General features: G+C 46.8%; 2 protein-coding genes across 2 annotated transcripts; one reads left to right on the top strand and one right to left on the bottom strand.

Moving 5' to 3' along the window:
* Positions 1–1,311: 1,311 nt before the first annotated feature.
* On the top strand, positions 1,312–3,363 carry npm3 (nucleophosmin/nucleoplasmin, 3). The gene is made up of 5 exons (XM_068741465.1): positions 1,312–1,462; positions 1,635–1,720; positions 2,188–2,307; positions 2,382–2,475; positions 3,168–3,363. Exons 1-5 carry the CDS (start codon positions 1,390–1,392, stop codon positions 3,272–3,274), a joined length of 480 nt encoding a protein of 159 aa, XP_068597566.1. The 5' UTR covers positions 1,312–1,389; the 3' UTR covers positions 3,275–3,363.
* A 2,870-nt stretch (positions 3,364–6,233) lies between these two features.
* Positions 6,234–15,190, bottom strand: trim8a (tripartite motif containing 8a). Its single transcript, XM_068740905.1, has 7 exons — positions 15,036–15,190; positions 13,120–13,720; positions 8,926–9,021; positions 8,574–8,807; positions 8,350–8,381; positions 7,808–7,923; positions 6,234–7,674 (listed from the first exon to the last, which is right to left on the bottom strand). Exons 1-7 carry the CDS (start codon positions 15,044–15,046, stop codon positions 7,028–7,030), a joined length of 1,737 nt encoding a protein of 578 aa, XP_068597006.1. The 5' UTR covers positions 15,047–15,190; the 3' UTR covers positions 6,234–7,027.
* Between the last annotated feature and the right edge of the window lie 243 nt (positions 15,191–15,433).

The raw sequence follows: 15,433 nt of genomic DNA, 5'->3' as shown, positions 1-15,433 counted from the left end.
TTGGGCTGTACATTGTGTTTGTTGGTTGTGTGAGGAGCATCAGTTGCTCTCCAGCCAGATGTTTTGATATTGTGTACATTCATAATGCACCTGAGGTGTCTTGGAATCATTAGTGGGACCTCATGTCATGATAAATAGATGAAGAAGCATGCCGTTCACCTGTATGATTGCAAAAACTGTAGTGGAAGAATGGCATGTTACTGTTATCATTTTCTATCTCTTTGTGGATACTGGCTAGTTCTCCTTATTTCTTTCAAGGAAATATAATCCTGGCCGTTGTCCAATGTTCTGTCCAATACAGTCAACTTCAGTGGCTCCATTTCAGCTACCTGTGACAGAAATTAGGCTCCGCCTGCAAGCGAGTGCTCTAGTGGGCTTTTAGATGATCTGAGTCCAGGGCCAGAACGGTGACAATTTACCATGTAAAGTTTGTATGTAAGATACACATTATGATGAATTAATAAACCATTATACATTCATTTTGTTTCTTCGTGTTTCTCTGATGAATTAAAAATGTTTGTTTTAAAAATTGTTCAATGTATGGAGGCGCTTTATTCCTTAAATCTGCAAACATGCCACATGTCGCACCACAATTACATGGACACTGCTTCTTTACACCCGACATGAAAAAATATTTCAAAATGAAATTTTACAAGGCTCAAAAATATAATTTCTCTTTACATTTCAACTTTATGCTTCAAAGCAAAATTTTAATGAACTCGATCATCTGAAAAAGAACGGTAACCCATAGGCGTCAAACCTAGCTAATTCTGATAATGATAATATGAGGTGACATTCATGTGTTTGTTTGAGATTGACACTCAGTCATTAGTTTCAAGTTCATGTCACAAAAGCAAATCCAAGCAGAGTGAGTGTCAAATGATTTACTCATTTTATTTCTGGCTTTTAATACTACACGATTTATAAATATTGTTTATTTACCTCTATGTGGTATACTGTTATATGATGCTCTGTCTCATTTCATATCATTAATTTAAATTAGTCCGTGCCTGAATTTAAGTTCAGCCTGAGAAAGACACTGTTTTCACATGTAATGTTAGTGATAATTTGTTAAATAAAGTTTGCTTAAAAAACGACTCCCAACTAAATAACTTGTTCCCAAAATTGTAATAAAAATGTATAATGAATTAAGACAGCACAATTTATATTATTGTTACTTTTCGGATTGTCTAGTTTTAATTAATTCGTCATTAGGTTTGTTAAATTGTACTTGAATACGTCTTTAATTGTCTGGCGAGAAAAAAAAAACTGAAATAGCGGCGCGTAGTGATGACGTACCCCCGCGCAAATTAGCTGCGACGCTGTTGTTATTTTCTTTTTTGTGTCGCGGACGGTTCATTTGTAAAGCTAAAGAGTTCTTTTGTCAGAATGTCTGTCCAGGAAGATGAAACGTCAGACGCGGGACTATCTGGTCAAACGAAGCTGGAGAGCTTCCTCTTCTGTAAGGATCATTTAAACCGTTTATCGGCCCCGCTCCGGCACACGTGGGTCGCAGCTTTAGCGTTCGACCATTGAAGAACATGTGCAAATATTTCTAAAAAAAAAATCCTCTGCCTTTATTCCAGCTAACATAGGACCCTTACATTTATTTATTTCTGTTTTTTACTCTCCAGCTTGTGAGCTTTCATCCAAAGTACCGTTCTACACTTTCCAAGCAGATGAAGAGGAGGACCTGGAGCATTTCCTCGAACTCAGAACGGTGTGTACTCCACAAATACAACAGATGTTACACAAAGTCGTGTAGTGTTTGCACGAATTCAACAAATGATGCTATCCAGCCTCAACGAGAAGCGTTTCTAATGCCCTGCAGAGACCCTTTGTTGATACGCAGAGGATTCTGGTTTTAGTCTTCAGTTCTGGATTACTCTGGATTTCTGCATGCTGCAAACTCGGCCCTCAAAGCCCGCTGCAGGTGTTCAAAAGTTCTGTGGATTATTGAGATGGTTCTTTTCCTACTGGAATGGAACCCTAATTTTAATTGTAATTGTTTTTACGACATCGGTTTATAGCCGTGCGCTCTGAGGGACTGCAGTTGGTAAAAGTTGAATGCGATAAAATAATTTTGTTTATTTCACATTTTGTGCAATTATCAAACACAATAGGGGATTGAATAACTTTTTTTCCCCCAACTGTAAATGGAAAGTACGTAAATCTCTGCTTCTGTAGGTTTGCCTGGGAGAGGGTGCGAAGGAGGAGAGTAACGTGGTGGAGGTAACGGCGATGAACCATCAGGGGAAGACCGTTTCAGTGCCCGTCGCCAACCTCCACATCAGCTGCCTGCCCATGGTAGCGTGTTTCTGTCTCACCGCTCGCTGCTCACTGTAAGGCTGCTGTCTCAGACATTACTCTCTTCTCTTCAGGTGAGTCTGGGGGAGTTTGAGTTAAAAGCCCCCGTGTCCATCAGGCTGAAGGTCGGGACAGGCCCAGTTACTGTCAGCGGGTTACACCTCATAGGTAACGCTTCCAGTTCTCCACTTTACAAAACCTCTGTGCGATTATGGAAATGCTCTCTGAAGCACTTTAACTTAACTAAATAACCGTCTTTGCAGCAGATGCACAGAATTAATCACATTTTTAAATCTTACATTCTCTCAGACGTATCGTGTCTTTTTTCTGTTTGTGAAATCTTGCTCTGTTTTTGCTCAATTCTGGGGACCAGCTATAATTTGTCTTCTAACTATTTCCAAAAAATATTTTGACAGATGGTTGGGGTGGGGGGTTCTCTTCTGACTGCCTCAATTTGGGTTTTCCATTTCTGACGTTTTCTCAGATAAATTCTTAAATGAGGAAATGATTAACTGATGCATAATAATAGTATAAACTGAGACCCAGTCAGAGAAAAATGGGGCTTCTGAAATTCCATTCAGTCTCTCGATTTTGACGGAATTGAAAAGTTAAACGTACTGATGAGCAAAAAACAAAATATGATACGAGACCTTTGGCACTTTTGACCAAAGTTTTAAAAGTAAAGCATGGTGATCAGGATTGGAGGCCTCGGCGTGCTCTGAGTGTGTGCAGCTGAATATCATTAGCTCAGAGGGCAGATTTAAAAGCTTTAACCTTTATAGCCTTCCTAACTCAACAGACAGCAAAACTGGGATTCAATCTGAGGCGGCAATTGAACCATTTCCTTTGGTCTTGTGCAGCCTCACAGGTGGAAGAGTCGGACTTGTCTGAGGAGGAGGAGGACGAAGAGGATGAGGAGGAGGAGATTGTCCCGATTAAACCGGCAAAGAAGAAACGGAAGGAGTAGGCGGGGGGGTGGGGGTTATGAAGGCCTCCTCATTTGCTGATTTGTATTCAGAACTGCCTCAGCTTTTTGTACCAGATGAACACGTTTGATAAACATATTTTCCCCTCCACATGGTCGACTGAATACTTTGTGTGGCGGCAGGAGGAATGAAACCGACAGACGCTTTCTGTTTGTCCCTTGTGTCAGCAGTGTGTTCATCCATGGGGGGGGGCGGGGGGGGGCTGTCTTTGCTACTAAATGCTACCCAGTGTTTTAGAGATGCTGTTACAGCTGTTGCATTTATTTTCATTTAATTCAGGAATCATTTGAAGAGTTTCTTGTCAAAGTAGAAATGGTGTCTGTGTGAGAAGAAAGAATTGGCTTTATGTTTAATGGCTGAAAGGTGACAGAAGATGGATTGAAGGCGAATGTGGTCGGTTCAAGTTACAGTCTGTCAGCTACGAATAAACACGAGTCTCGTCTGCAGTGTTCTGGAACCGTCCTAACAGATTACAGAACTGGTTCTCCTGCAGGCTCAAGGTGACGAGAGTTCGTATCCCTTCCTTCTCTGAGTGACGACGGGAGCCATTGGTAAAGCCTGGTGGGACGGGGGGGGTCTGAAATATTTAATTTAATGTGGACTAAACATAAAATACGTGGAAGTTTCACAGTTTTAATTTAATTATGGGACTTTTCCATAATATTCTTTTTTTTGGGATGCACCTGTACATGGTGGGTTCTCTCCATCCATTCTGAATCCCGAGACCTACCGGTATAAGGAATTATTGTGGCGGAGACACAGAGTTAAGGAGGGAGACGGGAGAATTGATCTTGGTGGAGGCGCTACTGCAACTACAGAAGTTAAATGTGCTCATGTCTTTAGTTTTACTTGGCATGATTGATTACTTAAGCCCAACCTTGTTGTTGGGTTAGTAACTATCAGTTTTATGTGGCCAGCGGGAGACAGGAAGTGAAATTAATAATTTCCCTTCAAAATGTTTGATATAAAGCTGTGAAAAGGAATGAATAAATCAAATCGCCTGTGTTCTTAGTGAATGTTCGTAGGTTACATCTCGACAAAGCGCCGGCTCACCGGCTGATCTGACTGCAAGCTGTGTTATTATCCATAATATATACCAAAGAACACCACCCCCCTCCCCCCCCCAGAATGTCATGGTCCCTTCATGTCTGGAGTTTTTTTTGTGATTTTCATATCCATAGAGACTAACAGTAATTCTGTCATTCTAGGAACAGAAAACCAGACCAGCATCACGTGAAACGTTTATTTTAACATGATAGTTTTCATCTTATAGTAGGACACTGTTTTCATGTTAATTGGTAACAATAATAACCTGTCTTGTTGTCAGGGGAACGCGTTCACCTTTAGTGACACTTATTGTTTCAACATGAAAAATGTCATATTTAATTTATATCTTTTTTTTTTTTTGCACAAAATATGAAACAAGACAACATAATGTGTAAACTCTAACTTTATAATCATTTCGTTTTCACATTATGATTTGATACTGATCTCGTTTTCCTTTTCAGGCAGGGCAGCAAATATTCAACATGAACTTTAGACATGACTGAAAATCCCCTTCGTGGCTGAGAGGCGAACGCAGCAGAGCTGTAAGAGTATCAAGGTTTCATTAAATACAAATACTCTGAGATCAATGCTGGAAAATGTGTGTGTGAACGTAACGGAGACACAAACGGCAGTTGCACAACAGCTGATGGTTCTCCATGCAATGAAAACACACACACGAGGGCACACACTACAGGTTTATATCCTGCTGCAGGCTGGGGTGTGTTGCACATATAAGCTCCACCTGTCACAACAGAGTGCAACTGTCTACTACATCACCCTTTGCTCTACATGCAACCCCACGGAGCCACACACACACACACACACACACTGCCTGATTGTGCTCCGGCACCTGAGCACACATTCACTCATACAACAGGATTTGACTCGCACCATGTCTACACACAAAGAACTACAAACCAAACACACACACACACACACAAAGCTACGCACCTTTATTCCAGCTTCGTGTTTGCTGCCAGGTGATAAAGGGTCGCTGTTCGGCTGCATAAATATTCTTTTTGCTCCAGGAATCTTCTAAAAACACGAATTTGTTTGAAACTTTTCAAGCTGAAGTTAAAATCTTCATTTCAGTGTAGCAGTATTGAGTTGTTACAGTTTAGAATGATACAGTTGATGTTAATGGGCAGCTAGAAATGAAATTATTTATATGGAATAAAGTGAGGTTATGGCTCAATTCAGAATATCTATCATATGTTTTATTAATAACACACACAGACGGAACGGTGCTCAAGGGGAATGCTAATGGTCTCTCTCTCTCTCACACACACAGCGTAGCTAAACCTCATCTCCTCCTACTCTCGTGTATTCCCTGGTAAACGGAGCCCAGCTCTGCAGAAATGACATCGGATAGTTCCGGATTCACAATCGAATTTGTATAGAGGGAAAAAAAAGAGAGCAAAATCTCAGCGAGGGCAGAACTTATTATAACCCATGAATAAGTGATGAATAAGTGATGCCCCGCCCGGGCGCTGCATCCACCATCCGCTCGTCCGGCTCCCTCTATTGCGCCGCCTCACTTGGGGGGGGGGGGGGGGGGGGTCGAGTGATGAAAGAGCGTGAGCGACAGATAAGTGGATGACTATGGATGTCCCAGCCCTCATTAAAACTGTGCGCTTATATCCCCCTCCTCCGCATCCGTTCTCAGCGAGTGATACCCCGGGACAGGAAGAGAGAGGGAGGTGAAGGGCAAGGGGGGGGGGGGGTGCGGCTCATCAGTTATTCCTGTTCCCTGACCTAACCTGACAGCGAGCTCCAATAATGAGACAAAGAGGGATGAGACGGCGATGTTGGCCTAGACCAGGATGTTGACAAGGACGTGAGCTGTGCTAAATTAGCGGATAATGGGCCTGTTGTGGCCCAGGTCAGTTTCCAAACCCCCCCCCCCCCCCCCCTCCCTCCATGTTCCTCTGAAAACAGGAGATCTCAAACACGGGATCATTCAGAGTTCCATTCTTCTTTGCTGCACTGAAACAAAATAAGCCTTTTTCTTTAACAGGAAGCTCACCGTGTTTACGGTAGTGCAGCGATCTCGTGCATCCCATTACAAAACGCCTGACGCGTCACCGGGTTTAAGCGGACGCCATAAACAAAAGGTTGAAAAGAGACCGCTGCAGTGGAATCTGCAATCCTTAAAATGCATCAAACACAAACAAAATGGGGAAATTAATGCGTTTAGTCAAACGTTCTGATTTCGGTTCATTCATAATTATATATATATATATATATTCACACACACAAAAAAAAAAATGAAAAGAAACCTGGCAAGCATTTGTAGTCCAGTGTGTTTCTAAAACCACGTGGATTTTGGAGTGCATGGAGAGGCTACCTGCATCCAAGAGCTAAGAGCTTGCACTGAACGTAGGCACTGAAGTCTCCGGAGTCCCACGCCGGGGGGGGCAATAAAGGAGTCGCTGCTTCTTTAGTTTACAGATTGGATGGATTTAAAACTACATTATTCGTGTCAGCACTGAAACAGAAAATAAATAAACGAAGAAGCATGCGTTGTGTCAAGTTAGAGCGTCCCTACTGGAAGTGTAATCGCGGCAGCACATTTCACAGGGGGGGGGGGGGGGTGACACTGACCACAGCTCTCCGCAACTAAATGGAAAGGACTGAGAGGCAAATCAGGATGTCTTGCAGCAGAAAGCCTTCCTGCCATTGGCTGCTTATTTGGTCCCGTAGTGTTTGGTGGAAGACTGGCCATACAGCCCGTAGAAGTCGGGGTGCCTGGCTGTCTGTGAGGCTTCCATCAGCCCCCGCATGGGGAAGTGCTGCAATGGCTGGCTGGCAGGCAGCGGGGCGTGCGAGGGAAACTCCTGAGCTGTCATGGAGGGGAAGGAGTCCGATGCCGAGTACAGGGGCCGGGCGCGGGCGGCAGGGGCCCGGGAGCAGCAGCAGTTATTCACAGTGCACATCAGTACTTTCCTCCCTTCATACATGACTTGTTGCGAGGCATCTCCACTGGGGAAGTAGGAGGGAGGGAAAATAATCCCCGAGTGGTGGCTAGGGGCGGACCCGACACCCACCATGCGATCCAGGAGTCTGCTGTGGTCGGAGCCAGCATGGCGGTTCTGGGAGAGGCCCCCAGAGGGATACGTGGCTGAGGCCCGATGGCTCTGGTCAGCCGGGCAGGGCTTTTTGCTGTCGTAGTGCGGCGGCGGAGGATCCAGGCGGGTGGAGTTTGCTTTGCTACTTTCCAGGAAGGCCGTGCCGTATTTCCTCTTCTGCAGGCCTGCGCCGTTCCCCGCGTTTGAGACCGCGGCGCCGCTGTGAGACTGGACAAGCTCAAGAACGGGCGCCACGCTTAACGGTTCTGAGAAGGGCAGACGGCAAAGGAGAGAAAGCTAATCGATCTTTCTAATCCTTCTACATCTCAGATATCACGATTTCTCAAAAAGGACTTATTTCGCTGGATCTTTGGCGAGCGATTTTAAATTTTCTCCTACCCTCCATCAGTTTCCGCAGGTTCTTTTCTCTCGCCGAGAGATCAGACAGAAACAGCTGGGAGTTGAGCTGGCCCACTCTGAGGGGGGGGGTGGCGCTCATCAGGTGGGAGTTAGACCTGAAAAAGACACACAAACTAAATGGCGCCTTTGTTTGACGTGCATTCTGCACTTTAATAATGGGAAGAGACGTGAGAAGTGCAGTCGATTGTTCTTTCTGATCCGAGTTCAGGTGGTGCCGGTTACTTTTGCAGCGCTCTACTTTTGTAAAGAAACACAATCAAATTGAGGTAAAAAAAAAAAATGAGGAGAATATTGGAATAGGGAATATTGTGTCCGTCAGCAGCACGAGGGCCATTGCAGAACGAAGGTGCACGAAAGCCTCGCTTGGTTAGTGCGAGGGCATTTACAGCATCTCAGAACCACGTGGAAGTCAAACCATCGCGACCTCTAACAGTTTAAAGTCGCAGTTGCTGCCTTGCAGCTTGCGACGCAAACATTTAGCAGCAAAGCGGAACGTCTGAACAGATAACGCAGGAACGTACCTGTCCATCAGCAGCCGGTAAGGCTTCGTGTTCTGCAAAACAAAAAAAAGGGAAGTTACTGTGCATTCGCCCGCCATTAAAGCCCTGCCAGTTACCGTGGGGAACAAAAGACGTCCGTCAACGTCGCCGGAAAAGCCGACCTTTGATTCTGTGAAAGTGAACACGTCAAATCATTTCCCCGCCTTTCAGCGTTCCGTGCGTGTTCTATAAGCGTGGACTTTCACCTTCATGAAGTTGATGCTGCTGGATCTCTGGAAGAACATCTGCCCCGAGCTCAGGAGCTTCCCCACTTCCTGGCGCTTCTCGTTGAGCTTCAAAGCCTGCTGGGAGTTCTCTCTCACGTATACGGTGAAGGTGTTCTCCAGCATCTTCGCCGTTTCCGCTTGGCTCGCGTCCAGCAGCGTGTGCATCCTCTGATACTGGGCTCGCACGCGGTCCTTCAGGTCGGACACCGCGTCCTGGGGGGGGGGGCAAGGTTGATAAAAAGACACATGTGGGCGTGTCGGTCTCTCAGTGCTCTCTGGCACCGTCCCTGCTGGAGCCGTGCGCTACAGCGTTCAGCTCGGCGTCCCGTACCTTCACCAGCGTCTTGTCGGACTTCAGCTTGGTGAGGTGCCCGTCGATGTTCTGAACACGACCTTCCAGCCCGTTCTGCTGCCTCATCAGCATGGCCTGCAGAGAAACGACATGCGAGGGATGGATTAGGCAGATCATCTCCTGCAGCAAGAAAAGGACGATCGGACTAGAACGGCGCTCAGAGAAGGCACAATAAATAAATGAATAACCCGGTCCAGTCGTTCCTTCATTCATCTTCTGGACCGCTTAGTCCGTCACCGGGTCGCAGGTCCCGCCCCTCGACTGCTGGGATGGGCTCGAGCACGACCCGCGGACCCGGTAACCTGGTAGTTAAACATTCCTGGATCCACACAGTGATTCGGATCATCATCAAAAGGTTCTAAATTGTTCTTGGTATCTTTACACACCCACCGTGAAAAGTAAAAGTGAATCAGAGTTCATGCGTGTTTTTTTTGAATCGGTAAATGGAGTTTTTAATGTTTAAAATATCATATTTTTTCCTGACCTCATTCTGGATCAGATCCAGAAGACATTTTGCATGATAGTGAATATCGGACCCCTTTATTACTGGGATTTTTGGTGAGTGAATTGAAGACATGACGTTTTGAAAAAGTGTCCATTAAAAATAAATTGGGAAGTCTGGATTATTTTTTGCATCCTAATCTCTCGCAAAATCGAATGGGATCTAAATTAAAACAAGATCCATCTTCAGATCCCCCCCCCCCCCCCCCCATCAAGATCCATCCAGCAGTTTTCCATAATGCTGCCTGATAAATGCTGTAATGTAAATGTTCTGTTGTGACGCAGCAAACGTGGAAGTCTCTGGTCATAAAGACAACTTCGTTCACTAACTGGATACAGTGGATGCCGTACGCTTAGCCATTAGGGGACAGAAGCAAATGCAAACACAACTGCGCAAATACCTCGGTTTTAAAGGGGGGGCAGGGCAACATCCAGGGAAGTCTGTCGTTGGGACGGGCCTCCCTCCTCTGCAGGCTGAATAAAGCGTGTAAAAACCTGAGGAGAGCAGGAACGAAGCCCTTCTCTGCTTAGTGCAGGCCCTGCGAATCAAACCGGCGTCGCCGGCCGACAGCCGACCAGGAACAGGGGAAGGCAGGTACTTTTTAATGAACTCTTTCTGCATGGGAGTAAGTGGAAGCCCGCTGTCATGGCAACTAAGCCTTGTGTATGTATTTGTATGTGGAAGCTAATGTGTATGTGAGGGAGCAGAACGCAGGGGTGTCTCACCCAGCCCTCTCTGCCTTCTCATTCTGCCCCATGCATTGCTTCTATTGTTAGCGTGGGCCTCTGTGCCGGTGACGGATTGTCATGTGTGTGTGTGTGTGTGTGCATAACGCCCTCCTCATGGTTGTGCACAGGAGAACGACGACGGTGAAAAGTGCTGCGGGGGCTCTGCTGGCTAATGCCAAGGAGGGACAGCAACGAAGCAGCGCAGAGCAGGTTCGGAACAAAACGGGGGGGGGGGGGGCAGCAACAGGCCTCTCATGGAGTCTAACGTACAGGCCGGCCACGAGGACTAGAAGCAAAAAGATTGTTTTGTTTGTTTGTTTGTTTACGCTCTGATAATATTTCTGTCTTCTCCACTTTATGCGTCACAATTAGAGAACACTCTGGACTACTGATGGGTGGGGAAACAGCAGAATAAATGGAAGCAGCTAAAGCAACATAAACAACCACGACCATGACACGCTATCGCCACATCAGACTTCGGAAGGCACAAACAAACCATCCCATAATTACACGTCCAGCTCACTGCAACTAATATTCAGATTCATGGTGTCATTATTAGATGTTTTCCATTCTCCTTTTAGCTCTATTTTGGTCTCCGCCATCTCCTCAAATCAATCAAACGGGTCTATAATTCAGCAAAATGACCGCCGGGTGGGGGGATGCGTGAAACCATCACCTCACAATCCCACAACGTGAAGACGCACAAAGGTTACCGGTACGGCGGCGGCCAGTCGTTCACTATTCAGGGTGTGTCCTGGTGCGAGGTCGCTCACACACAGCCGGGGAGGGGGGGGGGGGGGGGGGGGCACTAAAGAGACACTAAAATAAGAAAGAGTAACGTGACAGGAGCAAATTACGTGAACGTCTGTTTGTACTGAAGCCATAAAAAGTACTCAAATAAGTTGGATTTCTGATGGCGTTATTCTTATTTTTGCCCGGAGCAGTAAACGCCGTCTCCATCACAGACTCAGTCTCGCTGAGTCTGTGATGGTGCTGCTTGCATCGGGTGCTCTGCTCGCGTCGGCATGGCGATTGCGGACGCGTTAAGGCAGCTGTGTTTGCGTGAGCCAGATACATGTTGGATGAAGGGCTGGCGGTTTTTGTCACGTCAGCGAGGAGCTCGTCAGACGCCAATGACCCGGAATCATTTCATTTTCTGAAAACAAATGAAAACAATAATGTCATTTCTGAAAGAAAAGTTGAACCCCTTGCTAGTTGAGATTGTACTTGAGTGTATTTTGCTACTTTGATCATACTGTGATTACCCACTAACCAACCGCAGCGCTTGCGTCACACGGTTTTTGGTGCAACGTGCTCTCTTTCATGAACGACCACGGCGGACGGCGGCTCGGTGGGACCCTCACGCCTCCCACCAACAGGAACCAACACCGATTAGAACTGCTTTACGGGATGCGCTCAGAAAGCTTCTGCTCAACAACGGGCTTCCTCATTTTTTTTGGTTTGTGCCATGTTTCCTCCAGTTTCCTCCTCGTCTTGTTGTGCGCTCGAAATAGCACGAGGGGACAGGAAGGGGCCGCCGACTTTCTGATCTCACTGCGGCGGCCTGAAAGCCTACCTCTATCAAGATTACACCCGCCAACGATCACTTTCTCCGCCGCCCTATTTAGGCCTCCAGACAACACGCGGGTCTGCCAGGAAGCTCATGTTTAAATGACGAGCCCGAGGCTCAATGAACAGAGCGTCTTTCACAATCGACCGACAGACTCTTCCCCACGTCTGATGTCAGCGGACGGCCCCTCGGCATTCTCGGGAACTGACTCACTCCAGCCTAGAAACGAGAAAATGCAAAAGGCCGAGCTTCTCTGAACACCGATTTCCTGCACGAGGCCGCACTGAGCAAACCAAGGCGAGGTTGTGTGTGTGTGTGTGTGTGTGTGTGTGTGTGTGTCAGAGATGAGAACGCTGGTTTTCCCAATTCTATTGATCCTAAATCCAAAGAACTCACAGCGCCGCCGAGGAGAGCGACATTTCAGCAAAGAAGAGAAGCCACTCTGGCTAAAAATGACTTCGGGAACTGACGTAGAAAACCAGAAGCCTAATTTCTGCCACTTCTTTAACGGGAGTCGTCACTTCAGCGGCGACTGCAGGCCCGAGTTCATCTGAGAGGAGCAACGACCTCTGGCTCCATTTACTCCGTGATGCAAGGAGAGAAAGGCAAGTGGGGGGGGGGGCTGAAAGGGATGAACAGACATCTTTTGTCCCAGTAATTGCACCAACCCAGAGCTACAGTTTGGAGCTGTAAGTTTCCCCAAGTGGAATAACTGCAACGTGGAAGATGCTCTGATTGGCGCCGCGTCCCCCTCACAGAAGAGGCTTGTGGGTCGCTGCTTTTTGCACGTTGCTTCTTAAATTAGACTTGTGAAAAGACGAGAGAGAACTGAAACGCAGTCCAGGATTACGAGGTACGACTCGACGCCGCGGCGGCCTCAGAGGAGCCGCCCGCATTCCTACGTGCATCTTAAGGGCGAAATCCTTAATCGCCCGCTGTCGGGATGATTAACACGCGTTCTGCGGGATCGATTTCCCTCCCGTCTTGCCGTCTTTTGTCTCCTCAAACATTTCACTTGCATCACTTTCCAATTCCTGAGGATTTACTAAAAAGCAAGCTTGGCAAAAGCAAGCTTCAAAAACCACCAAAAATCGACTTCACAGAGCCTTCAGTGCGTTTCCTCGGCTCCAATCTTTAGGCAGATCATGCTAGGCTAACACGAACACGCCACGTATGGATCCCCCCCCCCACACACACACAGTTCCTTATCGCAGCACTAACGCGAGGGTACTGGGCAAACGATGTGCAGGCGTGGCGGCGCGGAAAGGGCCTCTCGATTCCGGCTAAAAGCAGCATTCGGCGTGAATCCGCGTGCCGCTTTCACCTGTTCAGGAGCGGCCAATGGAAGCAAACGACTGGAAAGACGCATCTACCTGCATTTGTATGCGTTTGGTGTCCACATCGCAGACCGTGTGTCTTTGGTTGGTGCAGTGCGAGATGCAGCAGAACGGACACAGGGCCACCTGCTCTTCCTCACAGTGCAGCAGCCTGTACTCCTCGTGACTGGGGCAGGTCCAGGCGCTCAGCTCCTCAGTGTCAACCAGCAGGTGTCCCGGGGCGGCGCACGGCTGCTGGAGGTGCGTCTGGGTGTGAGTTTGGCAGCAGGGCTCCTTGCAGCGCAGGCAGACTTTCCACACGGGCAGCGGCGGGCCTCGTCTGCAGAGGACACAGTGCAGCACGGCAGGGAGCTTTTCAGTGTTCAGGGCGTTAAAGCGCTTCACTATGTTGGCAAGTTTAAAGTTCTTGTCCAGCGCGGGCTTCTGGTCGTAGTCGCGGTTGCATTCGGGACAGCGGACGGCGGCGCCGTCTTTGGCCCAAGCCTCCGTGATGCAACTCTTACAGAAGTTGTGCTTGCACGGCAGCTGGACGGGCTCCTCGAAGACATTCAGGCAAATGGGACACAGGAGCTCTTCTTCAAAGCTGTTTTTCCAGCTCGCATCCATGACTCCGGGTGGATTCCAGAAGGACGTGTGACTAGAAGAAGCCAAACTGACAATTATTTTCCATTCCATTCATTTAAAAAAATTTTTTTTTTTAATGTAGTGGATTGCTGGCCGATTATTTAAATTCACAAAAAAAAAAAGTTGGTTCACAGCGTGCAGTTTCAGCGTAAACGCCACATTGTGCAAAATGCAGCATTTTACATCAGTTTCATGTCAGCTAATGTAGCATTACATGCTACATTTTTTTGTTGCAATGTGCCACGAATGGTTTCACGTAGCTTTTTTATTTATTTTTTTTTACTTTAGGGTTATTATTTGTCAAATGCAACTATGATTGGCGGCCCTCTTATTTTAAAAGCTTCAAACAGGTTTCAGAATTATTGTTTCCAAAGGGAACATTTTAAAGTCGTCTGGTGTAAAGTTGGGCCTTTGTCACACGCTACAGAAAGTATCTCGCCACAAATGACACGAGGAAGGGCGAATAAGAATTGACCCCTGACCCTGACAGGATATTTCTTCTCCGAAACATATATCAACAAATATTTTTTACGTCATACTTTACAGACAGGTGCATCACAACAAAATTATAGACTAGGATAGGCTAAAAACAAGCACCGCTTTTGCCTAGTCCTTTCTTTGGTTGTAATATATATTTTTTTTTGTTTAACTTGTATTAATTGTCTTAATCTGACAACCAAAATAAACAAATCAATCAAATAAACGAATCAATCAATCAACAGGAAGTCATGCATCTTGCTATTTTGGAAAATGTAAGGATGTTTTTCTCAGGTATACAAATAAAGCCTTCCCTTTTAAAAAGCGTTTTGATCTGATTTCTTTTTTTTGTACAGTACTGTACTTATTATTGTTTGCTTCCCCTTTTTATTGATTTTATCATGTTATTCTTATAATTTTATGTTTTGCTCTTTCTTGTTTTGTGTGTGTGTGCACTTTGAGACTATAAAGCGCATTATAAATAAAATATATTATTATTATCTAACATAGCAGCAGAGAGAATTAACAGCTGACGGAGCTTCACAGCGACGGACTGACGTCACATTGGATTTAAAAATAGGTAAGTAGCGAAAATGACGCACAGAACACCGCAAAACTTGGGAGAACAAGAGCAGAAACTTTTGCCATCGCAATAATAATAATAATATTGACACCCGGCGACGGTATAAAACGCGTTTCCCTGGGTTCGCGCCCCGGCTCCGGCTCAGAGCGCAACTTGCCACCGGTTCCAGTCATTTTATTAAAACGCGAAGTCACTCCGGTCTATAAAGCGGCGCCGCGGCCGGACGACGCGTCTCAGGCGCGTTCTCGCTGAAGATAAGTAACGTTACCAACTACTCATTATCCATGTCGTCGACTGTCTCTCCGGTCGTAGAGCTTTCTCATCCAGCCCCGGAGATCCAGCTCCTCCGGTTCGAGCACCGCGAAGCGACCGGTCAGCGCCGGGAACCGATCAGGGTTCAGCAGGGTTCGATTCCTCGTCCACTCTTTGATCGACACTTGAAGTGACAGATTGCAGCGATTCGGTTGGGACTCGGGAGGGGGGGGGGTCAGGCTCGGTGCGTTCACACCGACTGGCCCCCTCCGATAATGTGAACCGTCACACAGCAGATAAAGAGACGGGGAGGAGCGAGAGGAGAGACGGAGGCTGCGGCCACAGCGACCTCTGCTGGCGAGACGGTGAATGAACGGGAACCGGGCTGTCCTGCGTCCCACCGGAGAGCCTTCC

Source organism: Brachionichthys hirsutus, chromosome 7 (genome assembly GCF_040956055.1).
Source record: "Brachionichthys hirsutus isolate HB-005 chromosome 7, CSIRO-AGI_Bhir_v1, whole genome shotgun sequence".
NCBI lineage: Eukaryota > Metazoa > Chordata > Actinopteri > Lophiiformes > Brachionichthyidae > Brachionichthys > Brachionichthys hirsutus.
Note: the sequence above shows the minus strand (reverse complement) of the source record. Positions and strands in the feature narration are given on the sequence as shown.